Source organism: Hyperolius riggenbachi, chromosome 7 (assembly GCF_040937935.1).
Source record: "Hyperolius riggenbachi isolate aHypRig1 chromosome 7, aHypRig1.pri, whole genome shotgun sequence".
Taxonomy (NCBI): domain Eukaryota; kingdom Metazoa; phylum Chordata; class Amphibia; order Anura; family Hyperoliidae; genus Hyperolius; species Hyperolius riggenbachi.
The window spans coordinates 121,333,772-121,358,031 of NC_090652.1; the positions used below are offsets into that span (position 1 = coordinate 121,333,772).

At 43.5% G+C, this 24,260-nt stretch overlaps 1 protein-coding gene across 3 annotated transcripts in view; it reads right to left on the reverse strand.

Moving 5' to 3' along the window:
* DNAAF5 (dynein axonemal assembly factor 5) overlaps window positions 1-24,260 on the reverse strand; it is a 455,154-nt gene that overhangs the window by 333,102 nt on the left and 97,792 nt on the right. For 2 of the 3 annotated variants that reach the window (XM_068244601.1, XM_068244603.1), the window contains exons 10-11: window positions 23,179-23,329; window positions 19,225-19,381 (exon numbers count right to left, since the gene is read on the reverse strand). In XM_068244601.1, coding sequence (XP_068100702.1) covers window positions 19,225-19,381; window positions 23,179-23,329 — 308 coding nt within the window. Of the gene's footprint in view, window positions 1-16,764; window positions 16,931-19,224; window positions 19,382-23,178; window positions 23,330-24,260 lie in introns of those variants that run through there. The other variant, XM_068244604.1, reaches the window with a different exon arrangement.

A 24,260-nucleotide genomic window follows, 5' to 3' on the forward strand; every position in this document is an offset into this window, starting at 1 on the left:
CAGTGTGGAGAGAATACATTCATGTTTTTGGACATGGAGATAATAAGGAATGGTAGAAGGGTTAATACAAAAAGTTTACTCGAAAGGGACTCCGAGCAGTGCAGTAACTATGGAAATATGCATACCATTTTGAAGCTCTCCCTTTTATTTTTCGCTATTTTCACGATCGAAATTGCGGCCGCCACGATTTCTATCGCAAAAATAACGAAAACTAAAAGAGCTTCAAAATGGTATGCATCTTTCCATAGTTACTTGTATTACACAGGACGACTTTTCCCTAAAGTCGGCAGCTCCATTCAGCACAATGCAATGAAATACAAGGAACCCAGGGAGATATAATTACAAACATCATGCTGGTAGGTGTGAGGATATAATTATTTAGTTGTGGGTATGCTTAAAGGCATACCCACAGGCACTGCTCGGAGTCCCTTTAAGCTGCTTTCTCACCAAGACGTTGCGTTTAGGGGCCGTTATAGGGCACATAACGTGCCCTTAACGCAACGGCTGGTGGTGCTGGAGCAGGACGCTACCAAGAGCCGCGTTACAAGCAGTTCTTGGTGCGCCTGCTCTGTCGGAGGCACTGCGGAGACCACGTGAGCGGAGCTCTCCGCATCACGTGGTCCCGCCAGCCAATCAGCGGCCGCTCCAAGAAGTAAACACTGCAAGTGCAGTGAATGTCAAGTAGCCATGTGCCTGGCTACGTAGCGGCCTCTCCCCGCACCTGAAATAATAAAAAAAAACATACTGAGCATGTGCATACAGTCTAACGCGGCTTAAGCCGCATAGAATGCACAGTATGCTGCACTTCAAACGAACGTGCAGCGTTACTGTGTAACGCAACGTGGGCACTGTGAACAGCCCATTGATCTTTCATTACTGTGCGGTGGGGTGCATTACAGGCTGCACCAACGTGCGCCTGTAACGTCTCACTGTGAAAGCAGCCTTAGGGTGACAGACAGAAATGGGTTCATATCTGTAGATAGTTGCCACCATCCCTCCTGGAAAGATGGGATACCAAGGGGACAGTTCATACGCTTGTGCCTGAACTGCACCACCTTAAACGACTAAGATGAACAAGCAGGAATATTAAAAAATAGGTTCCTTGAGAAGGGCTATAGTGGTAATCAATTGGAAGCTGAGATAGAACGGGTCAGGGTGAGGGATAGAGCGGAACTCCTCACCAATTGGGTGAAAGAAGAGAAACGAGGTGAGTATGACCTTGCATTTGTGACAGGCTTTAGTACGCAATACAGGGACTTACAGAGAATTATATATGTTACGGTCAGAACCCGAAGTGTGGCCACTTCGCGTTCTGGCCAGCCACTTCGGGTTCTGGCCGGCCAATGTGCGAAGTGGCCGCAGCGGAGCGGCCAATGTCAGAAATGTAATTACTACACTAAGCTACAATGTATTTTACGGCCATCTCGCTGCGGCCAAATGTATAACAACTTGCTTAATTTCATTAAATATAGCCGGCGGCAATGTAATAGATGAAGCCGCCGGCTTTCGCACTGCCTCCTCCTTCCACCCCCCCCCCCCCCTGCCTCTCTCCTCTCCCTGCCTCCTATACGATACGGAGCAGCCAGCGGGGGCACGCGTGTCCCCGAGAGACGTTCGTCGCGGCAGGGGTATCCTGCCATTCTTCCTGCCGCGACGAACGACTATCGGGGACACGCGTGTCCCCGCCGGCTGCTCCGTATCGTATAGGAGGCAGGGAGAGGCGGGGGGGGGGGGGCTTGGAGGATGAGAGGAGGAGGCAGTGCGAAAGCCGCCGGCTTCATCTATTACATTGCCGCCGGCTATATTTAATGAAATTAAGCAAGTTGTTATACATTTGGCCGCAGCGAGACGGCCGTAAAATACATTGTAGCTTAGTGTAGTAATTACATTTCTGACATTGGCCGCTCCGCTGCGGCCACTTCGCACATTGGCCGGCCAGAACCCGAAGTGGCTGGCCAGAACGCGAAGTGGCCACACTTCGGGTTCTGGCCGTAACATATATAAACATTGGGACATACTGGAGACAGGTCAGGTGCTTGGGACAATCATTCCCCTTAAACCAAGATTCATTTATAGAAAGGCTAAAAACCTCAAGCCAATCCTTGCACCCAGCTGTGTGAATCCGGTCAAGCCACCCAAAATGCAGGGTTGGCAAGTACCAAGATTTTTTCCATGCAGAGCTTGTAAGGCCTGCAGGGAATCAAAAGGGGTTAAAACTAACTCAATAACTTCATTTAGTAATGGAAAAGAATATAAAGCCAAGCAATAAATAATTTATAATGACAAATATGTTGTACCAATAGGGCAATTTATGGTCCCAAATAATATATTGTGAATTAGGCCTATATAGCGCTGGTTAGGATTTTAGGACTAGTGCATGTTGTATTAGAGAGTTCTTATTTTTTTTTGTTATACTGTTTTTATTGGTTTTTAACATCAGAATTTTCACAAAATTTCAAATAAATTTCAGTTTACAGTATTCAACATACAAGTAATGTGCAGAGATGGTCTGATATTGAGCAAGTTCTTATGAGATAAGGATCTTAGGGTATTATATGAAGTATTCAAAGTCACTTATTTTTAAGCATACAGAATAACATAAGAATATATTAGTTCTAATAGAGTCCAGTTTGGCAGTGCTCAAGTCGTAGGTAACAAGTGATTAGAGTTTCTTTTGACCTGAGTCATATTAACTACCAACAAAGCCAAGCAATATAACCCATTATACTTGTTATAGAAGTTGAATTGAAGCATTTAGTGGAGTGAAATTACAGGTTTGCTTCATCGGCATAAATTTAAACCAACAGAAGTAAAGAACTATGTTTAAATCAACAACGATATGGAGATAGATAAGGTTAGGTTAGTTTGAAAGAAATAGAAAGAAAGGATAGTCGAGAGAAGAAGAAGAAGCAAGGTATAGAGTAGTATTCTTAGCTCCTATGGTATATGTGTAACACCTCTGAAATGCTTTAACTGTAAAGAAATCCTCCAGACACCAATCAAGTTCTTTTTAAGAAATATTTGTATTAAATCATATGGATAAAAAAAATTCAGTGACAAAACACATTCATAAACTTCTTCTTAGCAGATGAGTATAGGTAGGCCTTTGTATACATCCGTCTGCTAGGATCAGGGCTAGTTCAGGAAACATATATGTGATGCAGTTTATTTGCATGAACTTGCCAGAATTTTCTTCACACAGTGCTCCGCCATCTGACACTTCTTCACCGCTGTCTTTTTAAAGTGGACCTGAATTCTTGCACAGGACAGAAGGAAACGTAGAGAAATGTCTGGCGGTTACCTAGCAACATCCAGGATAGGACAGAATATGTGAAATTGATAATTGTGAATGATCACTTAACATATAAGAAGCACCGCTGTCTCCTCTGTATTTTGTCTGCCAATCTCTTCAGACACTGCACTGCAGTCTTCACTCCTTTTCTTTAATCCTGTCACTTGTTTCTCTGTCTCACTCTTGTATGCTTTGCTGTCCTGTTGTCTCTGTGTCACTGTAATGTCTCTGCTGTTTTCTGTTATCTCTCTCTGTTACAGGTACATTTTAATATCCTTGTCTTTCATTCTTATTGCTTACTGTTTCTCTTCTGGCTTATCTCTCCAGTATTGTTGCTCTTTACTGGCCTGTAGTTGTAAGTGGTCTCTCTCCTCTCCTGTAATGTCTGCAGCTCTCTTTCTCTTCTTTAGTTTTGTTTTCAGTAAGTGATCTCTTGTCTGTGGCTCTGCCTTGCTCAGACTGTCTCTCCAATGGCTGGTCTCTTCTTGTGTCTCTCCTCTATTTCCTCACAAATCAAGCGTATTTCTTGCTGCAGTACAGTATAGTATCGTGACACATTTTTTATTTCTTGCTGCATCATCAGATCAGTCTCCACGGCTACCTGGCTCCTCCCCCTCACTAGCCTTCCACTGTCAAACTCAACTGTTACTTCCTCCCTGCACATGCCCAGCTTCTCTCTCTTCTTCCCTGCTCATGGGCTCCCCCTGGCGGCACCTGCAGGCTCCCTTTACAGCAGCACTTTACACAAAAAGTAAATGCATCTGTAACCCTTGGTGTGTGTGTCTGTTGCAATGACACACACACAGGGTTACATTCACCCCCTTTTTTTCAAATTGTAGTCCCTACAATTTTTCTTTTAACCAAGTCACATGTTGAGTATTTTTCCATTTTGACTCGTGGTCTAGTTCTGTTTGTGTTGAGCACCTTTGCTCTCCCTTTTCTGACTTCTCAAACTCTTTGTCTTGAGCTACCTTGACGTTTGTAAGCTGAATGGTTTCTAATGAACGCTGTGTCGGTTTAGAACGCTTGCCGTTGAGGTTGTGGCATCGGTTGCCAATACGATTCCACTTCCTTTCTTCGAGAAGTATCTGTTCTATGTTGTAATACTTCATCTCCTACTAAGAAGTCGTTAATCATTACTTGCTGACTAGGTCCTGGTATTTCTCTATTTATCCGACTACTTTCACAGTCTTCAGCCTTCTGATGGCCTAAATCTTCTGGTGCTCTACCCTGAGCATGAATAATAGGTTCATCTGGATTCTTACTTTTGTTTCCTTCATTACTTCCAGCTTCCAGAAATCTTGCAGTATCACTTGTTCTTCCTGGTTGAGGAACAGATGAATCCTGTTCACAGCTCTGTCTAAATTCTTTATTTAAAGTAGGTTGTACAGGGTATTTTGCTCCTCCTTGTTTCTGGCTGTTCAAGAAGCTCTTCAAGTGATAATCCCCATAGTTTCCCCGAGGCTTAGACGGAATCCAACATCTTGCATCCTTGCTACCTTGAAATGGAGTACCACCAGGACCAGTTAAATTAGCGGCCTCTGTTCCTTTCCTTCCTTTCACAATGTCAAATTCAACTGATTCTCCATGTTTTAGACTGCGAAGATAATGCCTCGGGTTGTTCTTCCTAATGGCAGACCAGTGCACAAACACATCTTCTTTGGTGTCATTCCGATTTATAAATCCATAGCCATTTCGCACATGAAACCATTTAACAGTTCCTAGAACTTTGGGTGCGATGACCTTATTTTTCCTCTTCAATGTATCTGCCTTCCATTTCTCTGAGGCTTTCTTGTCTTGTCCTGCCATGCGGGCCACCACTGCAGCATTCTTTAATTTTCTCTGAAAGCTTCTTGCACAGTCTCTAGCAATATGGCCACTATGGTGACAGAGCCAACATCCAGATTCCTCTGTGTTTCTATATCTCCACCTTGGATAATCTCTTTTAAATCCATTTTTCTCCATGTATAGTTTCACTTTGGTCAACTCTTCACTTAGTTCTTTGAGTGTTGTTTTTACTTCTCTCAATTCCCCCTCAGTATTATTGGTTTTGACTTCAACTGTTGAATTTTTATGAGTAATCATAGTGGTGTTTTGTTGCAGCTTTCTCAGCTGATTGGTTTCTTCCTCCTGACTGAGCTTGATAGCTAAGCTTTGAAGTTTTTGGAAATTCAAACTTGGACGATATTCTACTTTCTGTTTTAAGGATCTTTTAATAAAGTTGCTCCTTAATCCCCATATAAACTGATCTCTCAGCCACGCAGAAGAATCTGTGGTAGTTTGTCCTCTTTCTTTTTCCTCTTTTATCTGTAGTCCACTCATTATCTCTTGTAAGGCATTGGCGAACTGAGGAATATTTTCGTTATCCTTCTGAATTCTGTCAACAAATCTCTTTCTCCACAAATGCAGGTCTGTAGGATCTCCATATATGTCTTCCAATACCTCGATAATTTGTTTCAGCGATGCTGGTGTGGGCAATTTAGCATTAATTACTGTTCGTTGAGCATCTCCCTCCAAAGTTATAACCGCTATTTCCATATGCAGCTCTATGGGCACTTTATAAGCCTGCACAGCACTCTCTATTCTTTCACTCCACTCTCTCAGGGCCATATTATAACCATTGAACCTTGGTAGATATGCAGCTAACATCCCAATAGCAGTCATGGTGAACACTGATGTGTAGCTTGCTGACCATTCTCCTGCAGCCTGAGTAGCTGAAGCATCATTTCTGGTGGGTAGTGTAGGCTGAGACTCCATCTTCCAGTTTTAAGGCACTTAGGTAATATCCTGCCGACTACGCCAAATGTAACACCTCTGAAATGCTTTAACTGTAAAGAAATCCTCCAGACACCAATCAAGTTCTTTTTAAGAAATATTTGTATTAAATCATATGGATAAAAAAAATTCAGTGACAAAACACATTCATAAACTTCTTCTTAGCAGATGAGTATAGGTAGGCCTTTGTATACATCCGTCTGCTAGGATCAGGGCTAGTTCAGGAAACATATATGTGATGCAGTTTATTTGCATGAACTTGCCAGAATTTTCTTCACACAGTGCTCCGCCATCTGACACTTCTTCACCACTGTCTTTTTAAAGTGGACCTGAATTCTTGCACAGGACAGAAGGAAACGTAGAGAAATGTCTGGCGGTTACCTAGCAACATCCAGGATAGGACAGAATATGTGAAATTGATAATTGTGAATGATCACTTAACATATAAGAAGCACCGCTGTCTCCTCTGTATTTTGTCTGCCAATCTCTTCAGACACTGCACTGCAGTCTTCACTCCTTTTCTTTAATCCTGTCACTTGTTTCTCTGTCTCACTCTTGTATGCTTTGCTGTCCTGTTGTCTCTGTGTCACTGTAATGTCTCTGCTGTTTTCTGTTATCTCTCTCTGTTACAGGTACATTTTAATATCCTTGTCTTTCATTCTTATTGCTTACTGTTTCTCTTCTGGCTTATCTCTCCAGTATTGTTGCTCTTTACTGGCCTGTAGTTGTAAGTGGTCTCTCTCCTCTCCTGTAATGTCTGCAGCTCTCTTTCTCTTCTTTAGTTTTGTTTTCAGTAAGTGATCTCTTGTCTGTGGCTCTGCCTTGCTCAGACTGTCTCTCCAATGGCTGGTCTCTTCTTGTGTCTCTCCTCTATTTCCTCACAAATCAAGCGTATTTCTTGCTGCAGTACAGTATAGTATCGTGACACATTTTTTATTTCTTGCTGCATCATCAGATCAGTCTCCACGGCTACCTGGCTCCTCCCCCTCACTAGCCTTCCACTGTCAAACTCAACTGTTACTTCCTCCCTGCACATGCCCAGCTTCTCTCTCTTCTTCCCTGCTCATGGGCTCCCCCGGGCGGCACCTGCAGGCTCCCTTTACAGCAGCACTTTACACAAAAAGTAAATGCATCTGTAACCCTTGGTGTGTGTGTCTGTTGCAATGACACACACACAGGGTTACATTCACCCCCTTTTTTTCAAATTGTAGTCCCTACAATTTTTCTTTTAACCAAGTCACATGTTGAGTATTTTTCCATTTTGACTCGTGGTCTAGTTCTGTTTGTGTTGAGCACCTTTGCTCTCCCTTTTCTGACTTCTCAAACTCTTTGTCTTGAGCTACCTTGACGTTTGTAAGCTGAATGGTTTCTAATGAACGCTGTGTCGGTTTAGAACGCTTGCCGTTGAGGTTGTGGCATCGGTTGCCAATACTTCCTTTCTTCGAGAAGTATCTGTTCTATGTTGTAATACTTCATCTCCTACTAAGAAGTCGTTAATCATTACTTGCTGACTAGGTCCTGGTATTTCTCTATTTATCCGACTACTTTCACAGTCTTCAGCCTTCTGATGGCCTAAATCTTCTGGTGCTCTACCCTGAGCATGAATAATAGGTTCATCTGGATTCTTACTTTTGTTTCCTTCATTACTTCCAGCTTCCAGAAATCTTGCAGTATCACTTGTTCTTCCTGGTTGAGGAACAGATGAATCCTGTTCACAGCTCTGTCTAAATTCTTTATTTAAAGTAGGTTGTACAGGGTATTTTGCTCCTCCTTGTTTCTGGCTGTTCAAGAAGCTCTTCAAGTGATAATCCCCATAGTTTCCCCGAGGCTTAGACGGAATCCAACATCTTGCATCCTTGCTACCTTGAAATGGAGTACCACCAGGACCAGTTAAATTAGCGGCCTCTGTTCCTTTCCTTCCTTTCACAATGTCAAATTCAACTGATTCTCCATGTTTTAGACTGCGAAGATAATGCCTCGGGTTGTTCTTCCTAATGGCAGACCAGTGCACAAACACATCTTCTTTGGTGTCATTCCGATTTATAAATCCATAGCCATTTCGCACATGAAACCATTTAACAGTTCCTAGAACTTTGGGTGCGATGACCTTATTTTTCCTCTTCAATGTATCTGCCTTCCATTTCTCTGAGGCTTTCTTGTCTTGTCCTGCCATGCGGGCCACCACTGCAGCATTCTTTAATTTTCTCTGAAAGCTTCTTGCACAGTCTCTAGCAATATGGCCACTATGGTGACAGAGCCAACATCCAGATTCCTCTGTGTTTCTATATCTCCACCTTGGATAATCTCTTTTAAATCCATTTTTCTCCATGTATAGTTTCACTTTGGTCAACTCTTCACTTAGTTCTTTGAGTGTTGTTTTTACTTCTCTCAATTCCCCCTCAGTATTATTGGTTTTGACTTCAACTGTTGAATTTTTATGAGTAATCATAGTGGTGTTTTGTTGCAGCTTTCTCAGCTGATTGGTTTCTTCCTCCTGACTGAGCTTGATAGCTAAGCTTTGAAGTTTTTGGAAATTCAAACTTGGACGATATTCTACTTTCTGTTTTAAGGATCTTTTAATAAAGTTGCTCCTTAATCCCCATATAAACTGATCTCTCAGCCACGCAGAAGAATCTGTGGTAGTTTGTCCTCTTTCTTTTTCCTCTTTTATCTGTAGTCCACTCATTATCTCTTGTAAGGCATTGGCGAACTGAGGAATATTTTCGTTATCCTTCTGAATTCTGTCAACAAATCTCTTTCTCCACAAATGCAGGTCTGTAGGATCTCCATATATGTCTTCCAATACCTCGATAATTTGTTTCAGCGATGCTGGTGTGGGCAATTTAGCATTAATTACTGTTCGTTGAGCATCTCCCTCCAAAGTTATAACCGCTATTTCCATATGCAGCTCTATGGGCACTTTATAAGCCTGCACAGCACTCTCTATTCTTTCACTCCACTCTCTCAGGGCCATATTATAACCATTGAACCTTGGTAGATATGCAGCTAACATCCCAATAGCAGTCATGGTGAACACTGATGTGTAGCTTGCTGACCATTCTCCTGCAGCCTGAGTAGCTGAAGCATCATTTCTGGTGGGTAGTGTAGGCTGAGACTCCATCTTCCAGTTTTAAGGCACTTAGGTAATATCCTGCCGACTACGCCAAATGTAACACCTCTGAAATGCTTTAACTGTAAAGAAATCCTCCAGACACCAATCAAGTTCTTTTTAAGAAATATTTGTATTAAATCATATGGATAAAAAAAATTCAGTGACAAAACACATTCATAAACTTCTTCTTAGCAGATGAGTATAGGTAGGCCTTTGTATACATCCGTCTGCTAGGATCAGGGCTAGTTCAGGAAACATATATGTGATGCAGTTTATTTGCATGAACTTGCCAGAATTTTCTTCACACAGTGCTCCGCCATCTGACACTTCTTCACCACTGTCTTTTTAAAGTGGACCTGAATTCTTGCACAGGACAGAAGGAAACGTAGAGAAATGTCTGGCGGTTACCTAGCAACATCCAGGATAGGACAGAATATGTGAAATTGATAATTGTGAATGATCACTTAACATATAAGAAGCACCGCTGTCTCCTCTGTATTTTGTCTGCCAATCTCTTCAGACACTGCACTGCAGTCTTCACTCCTTTTCTTTAATCCTGTCACTTGTTTCTCTGTCTCACTCTTGTATGCTTTGCTGTCCTGTTGTCTCTGTGTCACTGTAATGTCTCTGCTGTTTTCTGTTATCTCTCTCTGTTACAGGTACATTTTAATATCCTTGTCTTTCATTCTTATTGCTTACTGTTTCTCTTCTGGCTTATCTCTCCAGTATTGTTGCTCTTTACTGGCCTGTAGTTGTAAGTGGTCTCTCTCCTCTCCTGTAATGTCTGCAGCTCTCTTTCTCTTCTTTAGTTTTGTTTTCAGTAAGTGATCTCTTGTCTGTGGCTCTGCCTTGCTCAGACTGTCTCTCCAATGGCTGGTCTCTTCTTGTGTCTCTCCTCTATTTCCTCACAAATCAAGCGTATTTCTTGCTGCAGTACAGTATAGTATCGTGACACATTTTTTATTTCTTGCTGCATCATCAGATCAGTCTCCACGGCTACCTGGCTCCTCCCCCTCACTAGCCTTCCACTGTCAAACTCAACTGTTACTTCCTCCCTGCACATGCCCAGCTTCTCTCTCTTCTTCCCTGCTCATGGGCTCCCCCGGGCGGCACCTGCAGGCTCCCTTTACAGCAGCACTTTACACAAAAAGTAAATGCATCTGTAACCCTTGGTGTGTGTGTCTGTTGCAATGACACACACACAGGGTTACATATGGTGTGTCAGTGGTTAGCCAATTTTTTGAAGGATGCAATTAGTTTAGATAGGTGGGTATGTAAAGGCCCAATGTTATATTGGGTAGTGAGAGAGATGTCTATGTGGTGTCACAGTATCTTCTCAGGCCTACGTCAATGATAGAAATTAAGAATCTATAACTCATGGGGGCTGGTAGTCAGGTGAGGTGTAGGGCCATGAATCCCATATTTTATGGAAATTCTTTTCTTGGTCCCTTAGTGAAGCCGTAAGTTGTTCCATAGATCTGGTCCAGTTAACTTTAAGGATCACCTCGGAGATATCTGGTGGAGCTAGATTTTTCCATGCTGAGGATATGGCTAGTCTAGTGGCTGTTAGGATATGTGTAATTAGACGGTTTACATGTCTATTTATGTCGGGCATTGGTTTACCTAATACCATATGTAGAGGGTCAAGAGGAACCGTGATACCAGTGACGGATGTAATGAGTTCTTGGACCTTGTTCCATAGGGGGGAGAGGAGGGGACATAGCCAAAAAATATGTTCCAATGTGCCCTTGTCATTACAGCCTCTCCAACATAAATCTGTTGTGTCTGGATAAATTTTTGATAAAACTTCTGGTGTAAGGTACCAGCGAAAGATAATTTTGTAGATGTTCTCTCTGATTTGTACACATAATGACGAATGTTTAGCATTTTCCCAAATTTCATACCAGTCATCCATGGATATGGTTTTGGAGAGGGAGGTTGACCATTTAGACATGTATGGGTGACTTGGAATCCAGGAGCCCGATTTAGTGAGGAGAAGTATATAGATTTGTGAGATTAGGCCTCTCTGAGATCCCGCATGTAAACACAGTCGCTCAAATGGAGAGATGGAGAGAGTGGTGTTGGGTTTACGCATAATTGAGTGTATAAAATGGGTGATTTGGTTATAGCCCATAATTATTTGTGGGGTGAAAGAAGTTTTTTCTTCCAATTGTGATCTGGTGAGAATTTTGCCTGTAAGAGGGTGAACCCAGTTGTTCAAATTGAAGTAGCCCAATTTATACCAAGTGGTCATGAAGGACTCAGAGAGGCCTGGTTTGAAGCTAGGGTTGCCCAATATCGGTAGGAGAGGGGAGGGAGAGGACCTCAACTTGGCCATATCGACTGTAGTACGCCATATCTGTATGGTGAATTTAATTGTTGGGAGTATATGTTGTTGGGGAAGCTTTGGTGGTGGTTGGGACCATATTAAGGATGCTAATGAGACTGGCAGAATACTAGTTGCTTCTAGGAGGCCCCATTTTGTATGGACTCTTAAACTAGACCACTCAGGCAGCTGTCTTAAATGTGTAGCGTAGTAATAGTAGCGTATATGTGGAAGCCCGAGACCTCCTTGTTCTCTGGGTGAGAGTAGTACATTTTTATGGACTCTTGGTCTTTTATGGTTCCAGATAAATTTAGAGAATTCAGATTGTAAGGTCTTAAGTTGAGAGGATGGAACTGAAATTGGGAGGGTTTCGAATAGATATAGTAAACGGGGTAAAACATTCATCTTCAAAGCATAGATTCGGCCTAACCAGGAAATCTTGTAAGCTGTCCATTTGTGAAGGTCTTGAAGGATTCTCTGGATGAGGGATGGGAAGTTAAATTTGTATAGGGTATTGTAGTGGGGGGTGAGGTGGATTCCTAAGTATTTAATGGATTGATGTTGCCATTTATAGGGGTAGCTTGATTGTAGGGAGATAAGAAGGTCAGTAGGGATTTTTATTGGTAGGGCTTCGGTTTTGTCTTGGTTTAATTTAAATCCCGATAATGATTCGTATAGTTTTATAATGTCATGTAGGACTGGGAGGGATGTGAGTGGGTCCATTATAGTTAGTAGGATGTCGTCCGCGAATAGGGATATTTTGAATTCGTATTTGCCCTGTGTGACTCCTTTTATGTTGATATTTTGCCTAATGGCTGCGGCTAGTGGTTCTATGCTGAGTGCAAAGAGGAGAGGGGAGAGGGGGCATCCTTGTCTTGTACCATTGTGTATTTGGAACGGAGCGGTAGGGGCAAATGGAAGTTTGAGTGAAGCTGACGGAGTGGAATATAAGAAACTAATTAAGTTGATGAAAGGTCCTGTGAATCCTTGGTGGTCTAGGACTTTAAATAGAAATGGCCAGTGAAGTCGATCAAAGGCCTTCTCTGCATCCAAACTTAGGAGCAGGGAAGGCCTTTTGGATCTACCCATTAGAGATATTAGGTCAATGGCTCTGCGGGTATTATCTCCCGCTTGGCGGCCTACTATAAAGCCCACTTGGTCGTTGTTTATGAGTCTAACCAGTATAGGATTGAGGCGATTAGCTATTACTTTTGTAATAATTTTAAGGTCAGAATTTAACAAAGATATAGGACGGTAGCTCTGGGGTAGTTGGGGGTCTTTGCCATCTTTAGGGATGACCGTAATCAGTGAGTTAAGGATAGAGTTAGGGGAGTATTCACCTTTCATGATTTTGTTGGCCAGGGTTACTAATAATGGAGTTAAAATTGATTGGAAGTGTTTGTAGTACGAGTATGGTAAGCCATCTGGTCCAGGAGATTTGGATGATGGTAGTTTTTTGAGGACCTCTAGTATTTCAATTGAGGTTATAGGGGCGTTTAGGGCGGATCGGTCTTCTTCTGTTAGCTTGGGGAGGCTAAGTTGTTCTAAGAAGGATGATACTTTATCTGAATATTGTGGGTTGTGGGAAAGATCTGGCAAGTTATATAGATGTTCATAAAACGAGGTGAAGATGTTAGCTATTTTTGTTGGATCATAGTGGACAGTCCCTTGGGTATCTGATCGAATAAATTGGCTGTTGAGTAGTTTGTGGGTTAAGCTTTCGGGCGAGTATAGTGTGTGGTTTGTTACCTCTCTCAAAGAACAACTGTCTACTCCATTTTAGGCTCTTTTCCAATTGAGATAATTGGATAGTGCGTATTTCTAATTTAAGTTGTTGAATGACTGAGAAATGTTCTTGCGTCGGTTGTTGTTTATAGGTAGAGATTGCTCTTGTGAGAGAGGTATTTAGTTCTATTAGTTTTTTGGAGGTGTTGTGTTTCTTCCTAGAGCCTTGTGCTATGAAGAATCCCCTTATGTAAGCTTTGTGTGTTTCCCAGATTAGGCCGAATGATGTGATGGAGCCCATATTTGTTTCAAAAAATGAGCGCAACTCCTCTGAGCAATCCAGTGTCAGAGCCTTGTCCCTTAGGAGGGATTCATTTAGTCTCCAGTACATTGGTTTCTGTGGGTTGGAAAGCCAGTTTAGTTCTAACGTAACCGCTTGATGATCAGACCAGGCTGTGGGGAGTATAGTGGAATCAGTTAGAATGGGAAGGAGCGGTGCTTTAGCAAAGAAGTAGTCAATACGTGAGTGGGAGGCATGGGGTGGTGAGTAGAAGGTGTAGTCTGTTGCTGTTGGATTGGCAACTCTCCATAAGTCTATTAGTCCAAATTTTCGGAGCAATTTTCGGAATTTACGGGAATTGCGATCGTGGGAACTAAAGGAGGATATAGAGGGTGCTTTACTTCTGTCTCTCGTAGAGGAGAAGGCCAAGTTGAAGTCCCCTCCTAGGATTATAGTACCTTTAGCATGTTTATGCAGTTTAGTGAGAAAAGACGACAGAAAAGAAATTTGTTGTGTATTGGGGACATATACATTTGCCAAAGTAATTGGCTTGCCCGCGAGGGATCCCAATAATATCAAGTAGTGCCCTTTATCATCACAGATTGTTTTGTCTACTTGAAGGGGTAAACCTTTTTTACATAATACTGCCACTCCTGCACGTTTTTCTGGGTCCTGATGCCATGTATGCATCTGGGTAATATCTGTTATGGAGACGTATAGAGTCTTGGGCAGTTAGATGAGTCTCCTGTAGGAGAACCAGATCTGCGTCCAATCTCCGTATATCTCTCAGAAGAGACATTCTTTTCTGTGGAACATTAAGGCCTTTAGCATTCAGTGAATATAGATTAACCATTATCTAATAAGTGAATTTCATCCCATACAAAATTGGCAACCACCTGAGAAAATTTATAAATGTTGTAAAAGAAGAGGGAAGGAAAGAATACGTATAAACAAGGAAGAATGAAGGAACATGTATAGAACATAAACAAATAACAAAACATCATTGAAACAGGTTTAGTCGTATAATGGCCACTGTTCAGATTGTGGCAACATATTAGGGCAACCAAAAATGGTTGCATAAAGGAGAACTGTCTGAGGGTATCTGGTCCTCGTGGGGGCCAGATAGACTCATAAACAGCCCTCTGGAGGTACATGTGGGGGTCCAAGGGAAGCCTCCCAGAGCCCAGGATCCAGCACTCGGTTAAGTTTACTTATGAGGGATCAATACAGAACTTTGTGGGTTATAGCGGTATTGCTAGATAGAATAGATGGAATAGTAAAATGTTTCCTTTCTTTTTTCTTTTTCCTAGGTCTAGGATTTTTAACAAAGAGAGGTATAGGGTAGATCAGCTAGGTAAGGCCTCCATATCATCTGATCTATCAGGATAGGTGAGGCTGCGGATAGGGGTTCTAGCCCAATCAGATATGTGGCGCATTTTCCGTGGTGGAGATCTGGCCAAGGGGGAAGAGGTGCTTTGGGCAATCGTGTTCGGTGGTAAGCGGAGGCCCATTTGCTTTAGAAACATAGGAGCATCATCTATGTCTGTAAGTGAGTATTGAAGTCCTTGTCTGTTCACTAGCAGGCGAAACGGGAATCCCCATTTGTAAGGAATCTTTGCGTCGGCAAGCAGCTGTGTAACAGGTCTAAGGGCCCTTCTCTTATTCAAGGTGACAAGGGATAAGTCGTTGAAGATCGAAAGTTCATCTCCCTTAAATGGAATTTTGGATGTGTTGCGTAAAGCTCGCATTAATGTTTCTTTTGCTTCATAGTAATGCAGCCTGATAATAACATCTTTGGGGCGGCGTGCAGTAGATTGTCTTTCTCCCAGGGATCTATGGGCTCGATCCATGCGCCAGAATTCATCTGGTTGGTCAGGCACAACTGATTTATACAATTCAAGTAGATGGGGTATCAACAGGTCTGATGTGACTGACATTGACATGCCTTTGATTCTGATGTTCTGTCTCCTGTCTCTATTTTCGCTGTCCTCTTGTGCAGCCCTTATAGCTTTCAGGTCACTCTGTATAATACGTTGTTCGTCCTCAATCTCCTGTTGTTTAATATTCAAGCCCTCCATTTTGTCTTCTAATGTCTTAGTGCGTTCCCCTAATGTGGTAATGTCCCCTTTAAGGTCTCTAATTGCAGAGAGTATTACCTGCTGTAAGGAGTCATGCAGGGATCGATAGTGTTTGTCCAGGGTTACCTCTAGCATGGATGCTGTCAGCGGGGTCTCATCTGAGGACTGGAGGAGTGAGCTGGTCTGATGCTGCTGCTGTGAGGCCTGTGATATGGAGGCAGAGCTGGCAGTCTCAGCGTGGCCGGCGCCATCTTGGCTCAGGGGCGGGCGGACGAACCGATCCATAGATCCGGCTTGTGGGGCAGCTTTGGAGCCGGATTTGGTAGCCATCTGCTCGGGCGGAGGTTCTGGCACTGATCCCCGTGGTCGCCGATCGGTGTCTGCGGAGGTGTAGCTGAAAGCGGCGGATTCTGTGCGGGGAAGGGCCGGAGCTCTGTCTCTAAGCGGCCATCTTGGATCCGCCGCGCATGCGCCTTAGAGAGTTCTTATTTTTATCTCATACTGTAATTTGAAAAATGTAACTATTGTATAGTGGTATATTATTAATGATAGAGGGAAAGGTATAAAGTTATGTAATATTAGCAGGTGGATATTGCATGCAAAAAACTGGGCATGCATTGTGCAATAAAAGTGTAGAGATCGGGCAAAGATATCGTACAGTCAATGCGCTGTGAACTGAGTGTCCCCCGATAGCATCAGGCAGGCTGTTGCGGCTGAATAAAATGGAAGGGGAGAAAATGAGACGGCGGAATTCCATGATTCGTGGCTCCCACTGGAAGCCGTTAGATGAGGAGGGTGAAGTGGGAGGAGTTTCGGGGGGCCATACATCATTTAAGATCCTGCAGCGTGGTTGGCCCCTGTCCCCGATGAATCATATGCTGACGAAACATGTCGGACGGAGCCTAACCATGCAAGCAGAAAGCAAACATGGAGCGGTGGGCATCCCACGTGGAGTGTAGCCGAATAGGAGCGCGCACCAGCGGCGATAAGCATGGAGGGAGTACAGGAACAAGCCTTCCTGCAGCCAACATAACGGGGGAGAGCCTGTCCCAAGAAAATACTCTATGCTCATATTTATGGTTGGAAAACGTGAGTGCAATACGTTTTTATAAGTCAATAAATGTTAAACAGTTTTACGCTATTTTTACGCCTTTTTATTGATGTTCTGGGAGACATGTATTAATTACACGGAAGATACAGACTTCAGTGGGGAGTGATCCAGGAATTGCCAGAGAGGTGGAGGATAACCCAGTAACGGTCCCAAGGCCACATTAGACCCGCCAGTGGGTCTTAGTAGATGGTGAGTCCAGCACAAAGGGTGTGGTGGAGGTTCTTTACTGTCCTAAAGGAAGGCGATTGATATGCTATTGAAGACCTTTGATGAAGTTGTCATAGGAGATCATTTTATTTTAGGATACACTCTGCCTGGACTTTATTACAGAGACTGTTATTTGTACATCAAAGCTGCATAAGCCTGAGTGGCGCTACCTCTGTGTATAATATTTGCAGGGGAAGGTTTATGCTTTTTTTTTTTTAGCCGGTTGCTCAAGCAACCGGCGAGCACATGTATCCGGCATCAGGTGATCCCTGCCAGTGGCAGATACTGGGGATTATGCTGTACACAGAACACAGTCAAACTGAAGGCATCTATGGAAAAAGTCACAGATCACATAAATGGCTGTACAATACAAAGTCACACAAATATACAGACTTGGTTGATGATTGCTTGGGATTTGGGCAATCTAATACACGGCAGAGGATGAGCATGAGTGGAAAGTTTGGTAGTTGTCAAAATTGGGACCCCCTGCTACTTAGGTAGTGCAGTGAATGGACCCAATGATGGAGCCGTGGTCCCGCCCTCTGGACTTTCGGCTCTTATTACGAAATGAGCGGCTGTGACTGGCGGTCTGGGACAGTGCCCCCCGCCTGATTGGAACTGTGGCTATTTCTGATTCATGGAGCTGTGAGGCAGCTTGTATTTAAGACATCAGGGGACACGGGGGATAGAGGACAAGGAACATTGGAGGACACAGGGGATAGAGGACAGGGGACATCGGAGGACAGAAGGGGACAGGGACACGGGGGGTAGAGGAAGGGGGTACATTAGTTAGGCTGGATGGTGTAATGGTTAAGGGCTCTGCCTCTGACACAGGAGACCAGGGTTCGAATCTCGGCTCTGCCTGTTCAGTAAGCCAGCACCTATTCAGTAGGGGACATTGGGCAAGTCTCCCTAACACTGCTACTGACTATAGAGCATGCCCTAGTGGCCGCCAGGAGAAAAGCGCGATATAAATGTTATTTGTCTGTCTTAGTTGCCTGTGTATCATTGCTTTTTCCCTTGTCAGTGTTGGGCATCTTTTCTGGCTGCAAAACAAGGCATACAAAAATAAAGTATAACTAATGAGCTTCCATACCTAAACTGGGGAAACTGCCTAACAGAGGGAAAGAGGATCCAGACTTCACAGAACCCTGGAAGCACCAGCTGGCTTCATAGTCAAAAGGGTGTCAGCACTCAGCAGACCTCACACCAAACCATCAAACCCTCATGTGTCACATACACTAGTGACCCACCTCAACAACATAGGAACATTTAGTCTTACCAATATGTCGAAGTGACCTCATGGCTTGTCAGTCTGTTGCAGCCTGAGCTCACTGGCTCATAGAATGTGATGTAATCACATTACAGGAAACCTAAGACGAAAAAATGTAAAGGCATCTATACTTACCTGGGGCTTCCTCCAGGCCCCTTTAGGCTGTGGGCTCCCACGCTATCCTTCCGGAATGCTCCAATCCTCCGCCGGCCGGCCCGTCTTCTCCAGTCATGCTCAGTATATGCGATTCCGATTTTTTTATTTAATCTGAATTTTGATTCAAATTAAAAAAAAAAAAAAAAAAAAAAAAAAAAAAAAAAAGTAGTGCATGCATTAGATCGTATAAAAAAATATTGGAATCGCTTGTAGTGTGCAAGCGGCCTCAGTCACACAGTATTGAGTATGGCCAGCCACGCACACCCTGATCACGGCCTGAAGCTGGATGGAAGCCCCAGGCAATGCCTTTACATTTTTTCGTCTCAGGTATACTTTAACTCCTTCCCGACCACCTAACACCGATGGGCATCGGGATGGTGGCAGCCCCAGGACCGCCTAACAACGAAAGGCGTCAAGCCCTGGGGCGGGGTTTGCAGGAGATTGCTTGCGCTGAAAAAGCAAATATCTCCCAGACAACAAATAAGAAAACAAATAGCAGGCAAATCCTCATTACCACCTATAATAGTGGCTGGATACTGTATTGATTAAGGGGCCATTTGAAGATCTCTTCCTGATCAGTAAGCCAGCACCTATTCAGTAAAGAGACCTTGGGCAAGACCCCTAACACTGCTACAGAGCATGTTCTAGTGGCAGTTTTAGTCCGCCAGGAGGAAAGCACAATATAAATGTTCTGCGATTTGTCTTATGTTATAGCTGCACATGCATTCAACTAATTATGCATCTGTGACAAAAAATATTGCTTACTGAGCACCAGTATGAATTTGTGTACCATTATGAGTACATATAAATAAATCAATTATGATTCTGTTATCTATTACCATATAAGCAGTTATTCCAGCATACGTAGTATAAGAATCGGAACCCTTACCAGGGTAAATCTTGTTGAGTCTGTCTGGATCCAGATGGTGCTGGCAGGCCTGTAGGAGAGCCCGTATGATCCGACATGACAGCAGGCGGCTCAGCTTTGAGTCCTCTTCCAGAGTGCTGATCACTATAGGCATCACCACATCCTGGACCTGGACAACCTGTTAGAGACAGAATGCACGCCATAGAGCTTTTCATCACACATATAAACCGTTACCTATATACCACAAGATATTAGGCTGAAAAAGTAAAATAGTTTCACTTACCTGGGGCTTCTACCAGCCCCCTACAGCCGCCCTGTGCCCGCACCGGTCCTCCATGATCCTCTGTTCCCCCGCCACCAGCTAGTTTCGTTTTTGCCAACTCGGAGTTGGCAGGCCACGGTGCCTGCGCAGCCCTGTCAACGAGTATCCTTCCTCACGTTGCTGTCCGCAATAGCATCCTGCACAGGCCGCTGTAGCGGACGGCAACACGAGCAAGGATACGCATTGCCAGGGCTGAGCAGGTGCAGTGGCCCGCAAACTCAGAGTCTGTGAAAAGGAAACCAGCTGGTGGCTGGGGAATGGATGATTGTGGAGGACCAACGCAGGCACACGATGACTGCAGGGGGTTGGAAGAAGCCACAGATAAGTGAAACTATTTTTCACAGTTAAGGTTCCCTTTAAATTAAAGGACGTTGTGAAAAATTGCAAAATTTTAAATACAGTACAAACAGTAAATATGAAAATACAATTCTCCCAAGGTACAATGCACTATAAATTACATGATTTGTGTAACATAGAAAATTAGGGACACATCGGGGTATAACCCCCCACTCTAATTAGTAAATATAACGAAGTATAAATCAAAAATGTGAGGGCTCTTTTCAAAAAAATAAAATATAACCAAAGATAAAGGAATAATTGGCTCTTGGGTGCATACAAAAAAATGTATCAACTTTATTCAAATACTACAAAATATATTCATTATATTTTTGGATTTTTATAATGATGCAGGTGGGACTGCTGGTACTTCCTTCTTCCCCTTGGATGCAGTGTGGACCGCACGTTCATCCTGCACTTCTGGGATGGATGTGGCCGTGCGCTTCATGCTGGTGCACGTATCTTTCCTGGTGCTCTGAGAAAGGGGTGGTGTTGGAGCAGACTGGGCACCATGTGGGTGATGATGCGCTGCGTGCATGTCACAATGGAGGGAAGGAATGGGCGGCCCCTCCACCTGCATTTATGCCAGCATCTGCATGCTACTGCGGATTTATGCAAACATGGTACAAAAGTGAATGCCAATCCCTGAAGAGGCCATCCCTGAAATGTAAAACATGTTGGAAACAGGGCTGTGGAGTGGAGTCGTCGGAGCAATTTTGGGTACCTGCAGTCGGAGTCGGTTATTTCAATAAACTGAGGCATCAGATGATTTTTGTACCAAATCCATAGCCTTTATAAGAATTAGACTAAGGAGTTGGAATCTAGGAATCAGAGCAATTTTAGGTACCTGGAGTTGGAGTTGGTGATTTCATAAACTGAGGAGTTGGTTGATTTTTGTACTGACTCCACAGGCCTGGTTAGAAGACCTGGACACCCTTGGTCACCAATTCATCATGTTGATTTGATCTGATTGGATGTCCTCCGGCCATTAATGGATAATTGAACTGTCATATACAGAGAAAGTGATACTATGCAGCCAGTGTAACCCACTGCTCAGTTGTATTGCCCCTATTTCCACACAACCGAGGACCTTCAGTCTGCCGACACTTTTATATAACAGGACTGTGATTGGGTCCTGTGTTCAGTGTGCATATAATCTGTGGGAGTTGGTACAGCTGAGCTGATCTGGGACTGGGATCATGTGCACATGATAAACTGGTCCATGATTTCTGCAATTAGAACTGTTGATTTTCTTTAACTGCACAGAACTTTTCCACTTTTGAATAGCTGGGACTTTGCCCATTTTCATGGAGGATTCCTTATACTTTACATTGAAATCCTTCCTCATATATAGAGGATTGCAACCTCTAGCGGTTATACTTGGAGTGTAAATAGTGACCATTTAAAAATGTAAAAAGATTGTTGATTTTAGATTAAGATCAGTTTACTTTATATGAGATTTTGATACATTTTTCACATGCATGGAACAGCCAATTATTCCTTTTTCTTTAGCTACACTGTAAATTACATTTTCCTTTTTGTTGCCACACTATTTTGGCAGTTGGACTGAAACTTCAGTTCAGTAAGTGCTTTTGTAAATAAATACCTTATATACTCACTTATAAGCCTAATTTTAAGCACAAAAATGGTGCTGAAAAGTTACCCCCTCTGCTTATATGCAAGTCAGTGACATAGAATGGATGGTGAAGCAGGTTTTGTTATTGATAGAGGGGCGTAAGGATCGTGCACTAGTAATCCAGCTCTTGCAAGCTGGCTCTCAGCTGTGTCCATGTGCCCCATCCCCTGCAACATGGTGTGCAGAGTGCACTGCTCAAGACTACCTATTGTCCCTTTGCTTATGGAGCAGAGTGTGCAAGCAACTTGTCAGCTGTAAAATGGTCAGGGATTCTGTTTGTGTGGCAATTGCTGAGTCTCATATCTATGACATCATCTAGCGGCATCTTGAGACACAACTGTATCATCCTTGGGGGTGGACTTGTACTGGGAGCACATCTGGCAAATGTAGAGGGGGCTATACTGGGGAGGGGGCTATACTGGGGAGGGGGCTATACTTGGGAGGGGGCTTATACACGAGTCAATTACTTTTTTCTGGAGCTCTATTGGCCAGTTCAGAAGCTGCATGGGACACTAAAGGATGAAAGCAGCAAGGACAGGTAGTTATAAATGGTGACGCACCCTCAACACGCACTCTGCACCCACTGCCACATTCCAATTGGTGGCTTATAGCTTGGAATATATGGTATATACATTTATATGTTTGTATTTTAAATTTTACACGATAGATGTCCTATAAGTAGAAGTAGTAGAGTGTTGTACTGTGTTAGCCGTCAATAAAAGCAAGAATCTTTGAATCAGGATGATACCATTTATTAGTTAACTTAGAAGTAAAGGAGTAAGCTTTCGGCTAATAAGCCTCCATCAGACTTTGTTCATGTATCAAGTCTGAAGAGGTTTTATTAGCCTAAAGCCTACTCCTGTACTCTAAAGGTAGCCATACAGCTAGAGATGTATTGGCAGATTCAACCAAGAGACAAATCTCTCTCTTATTGAATCTGATAAGAGAAAGGTCTGTCAGCTGCCCATACACCACAGGCCCATTCCCGATCAATTTCATGCTGAAATCGATCTGGAATCTGCCGCCGTGCCCCCCTAATGTAAATGTCCCCCCAGTGCCTCGTGTAAAGGATACATTACCTGTCCGTGGCCTTTGCTTGTCCCCCACTCCCTCCAGAATATCTCCTTTGTATATACGTGCGCCCCACGTAGTTTCCTAATAAGGGTGTGTGTGTGACGCCACGCACACCCTAACTAGGAAACCACGTGGGGAGCGCATCTATGGAGAGGGAAATGCACCTGGAAGCCAGCCGGGGACAAGCACAGGACACGGACAGGTAATGTATCCTTTACACGAGGCACCGGGTGGACACTTACATTGGGGGGACAGCTCGGGGGTTTTGTCACGTTCGTTGGAAAATTGCACACAGTTAACGCCACACACCCCATCAAGCAATATCTTGCAGCATGCGTGATTGAGAATACGACCAATTTTGAAATTGGTCGCATTGTCGGTCAGGTATGCACTTGGCTGCACCGTTTTTCATCCAATTCCATTACAATAATTGAATTGGATGGTCAATTGCCCGCCAAGTCGCCTGATGTATGTCCACATTAATTTAGACAAGAAATGGTATCATCCTGATTCAAAGATGCCCTATAAATGATGATAATGGCTGCTGGGGGCGCTTTGGTGCTGTAATCTTGAACCATCCATCTATGCAGAATACACATCACTGTACCTCTTGCTGTGACAGTATTTCACTCTGAAAGAGAACCCAGAGGCAGGACACAGCTATGGTCCGGATGGCTGCTGCTGTTCTGCCAGGATGCCACTTCACGTTGGGAAGCAGAATGTCCTTTATTAACGTTTCTGAGTGATTGTGGAACTGTCTGGAGGAGAAACAGATAACGGTTTAGAAAAGTCATACGTTTTTTATAAACATTCTTTATATATCAAATAAATTTTAACAATCAGAAGGAAACAATTATCACACACTGTTGTAAAAGCAAGAAACAATACATCATGTATGCAGCCATCCAGTACTGCTTGCAAATGAATATACAACAGATCTGTGAATGAGAAACATAGTATACGCATCTAGGTAGGCAGTGGCTGGATAGTGTAATGGTTAAGGGCTCTGCCTCTGACACAGGAGACCAGGGTTCAAATCTCGGCTCTGCCTGTTCAGTAAGCCAGCACCTATTTCAGTAAGGAGTTTCTTGGGCAAGTCTCCCTAACACTGTTACTGCCTACTGAGTGCGCTCTAGTGGCTGCCTCACAAGCGCTTTGAGTCCGACAGGAGAAAGGCGCTATTATTATTAAACGAGTGTCTTTCACAAAATATCAACAGTACAAATAACAGCAAACAGTGTCAAAAAAAGGGAAAGCAAGAGGGGCCACAGGGCCCATCAGCATCATACACCCAGAGCCCCCATAGGGAAGTTCCAGAACGGAAGCCAACAGGGATAACACAGACCTACCTATATGCAAATTGAGGAAAAAATGAACATATAGAAGAAGGAAATGAAAGGGAGAAGACAAAAGACAGTAGAGTATAGGAAAAAGCAGGACTGTGGAGTCGGTACAAAAATCTTCCGACTCCAACTCCGACTCCTCGGTTTATGAAACCACGACTCCGACTCCGGGTGCCCAAAATTGCTCAGACTTCTCGACTCCGACTCCTTAGTCTAATACTTAACAGGGCTGTGGATTTTTTACAAAAATCATCCGACTCAGACTCCTCAGTTTATGAAATCAACGACTCCGACTCCAACTCAGACTGCCCAAAATTTCCCCGACTCAGACTCCACAGCCCTGGGA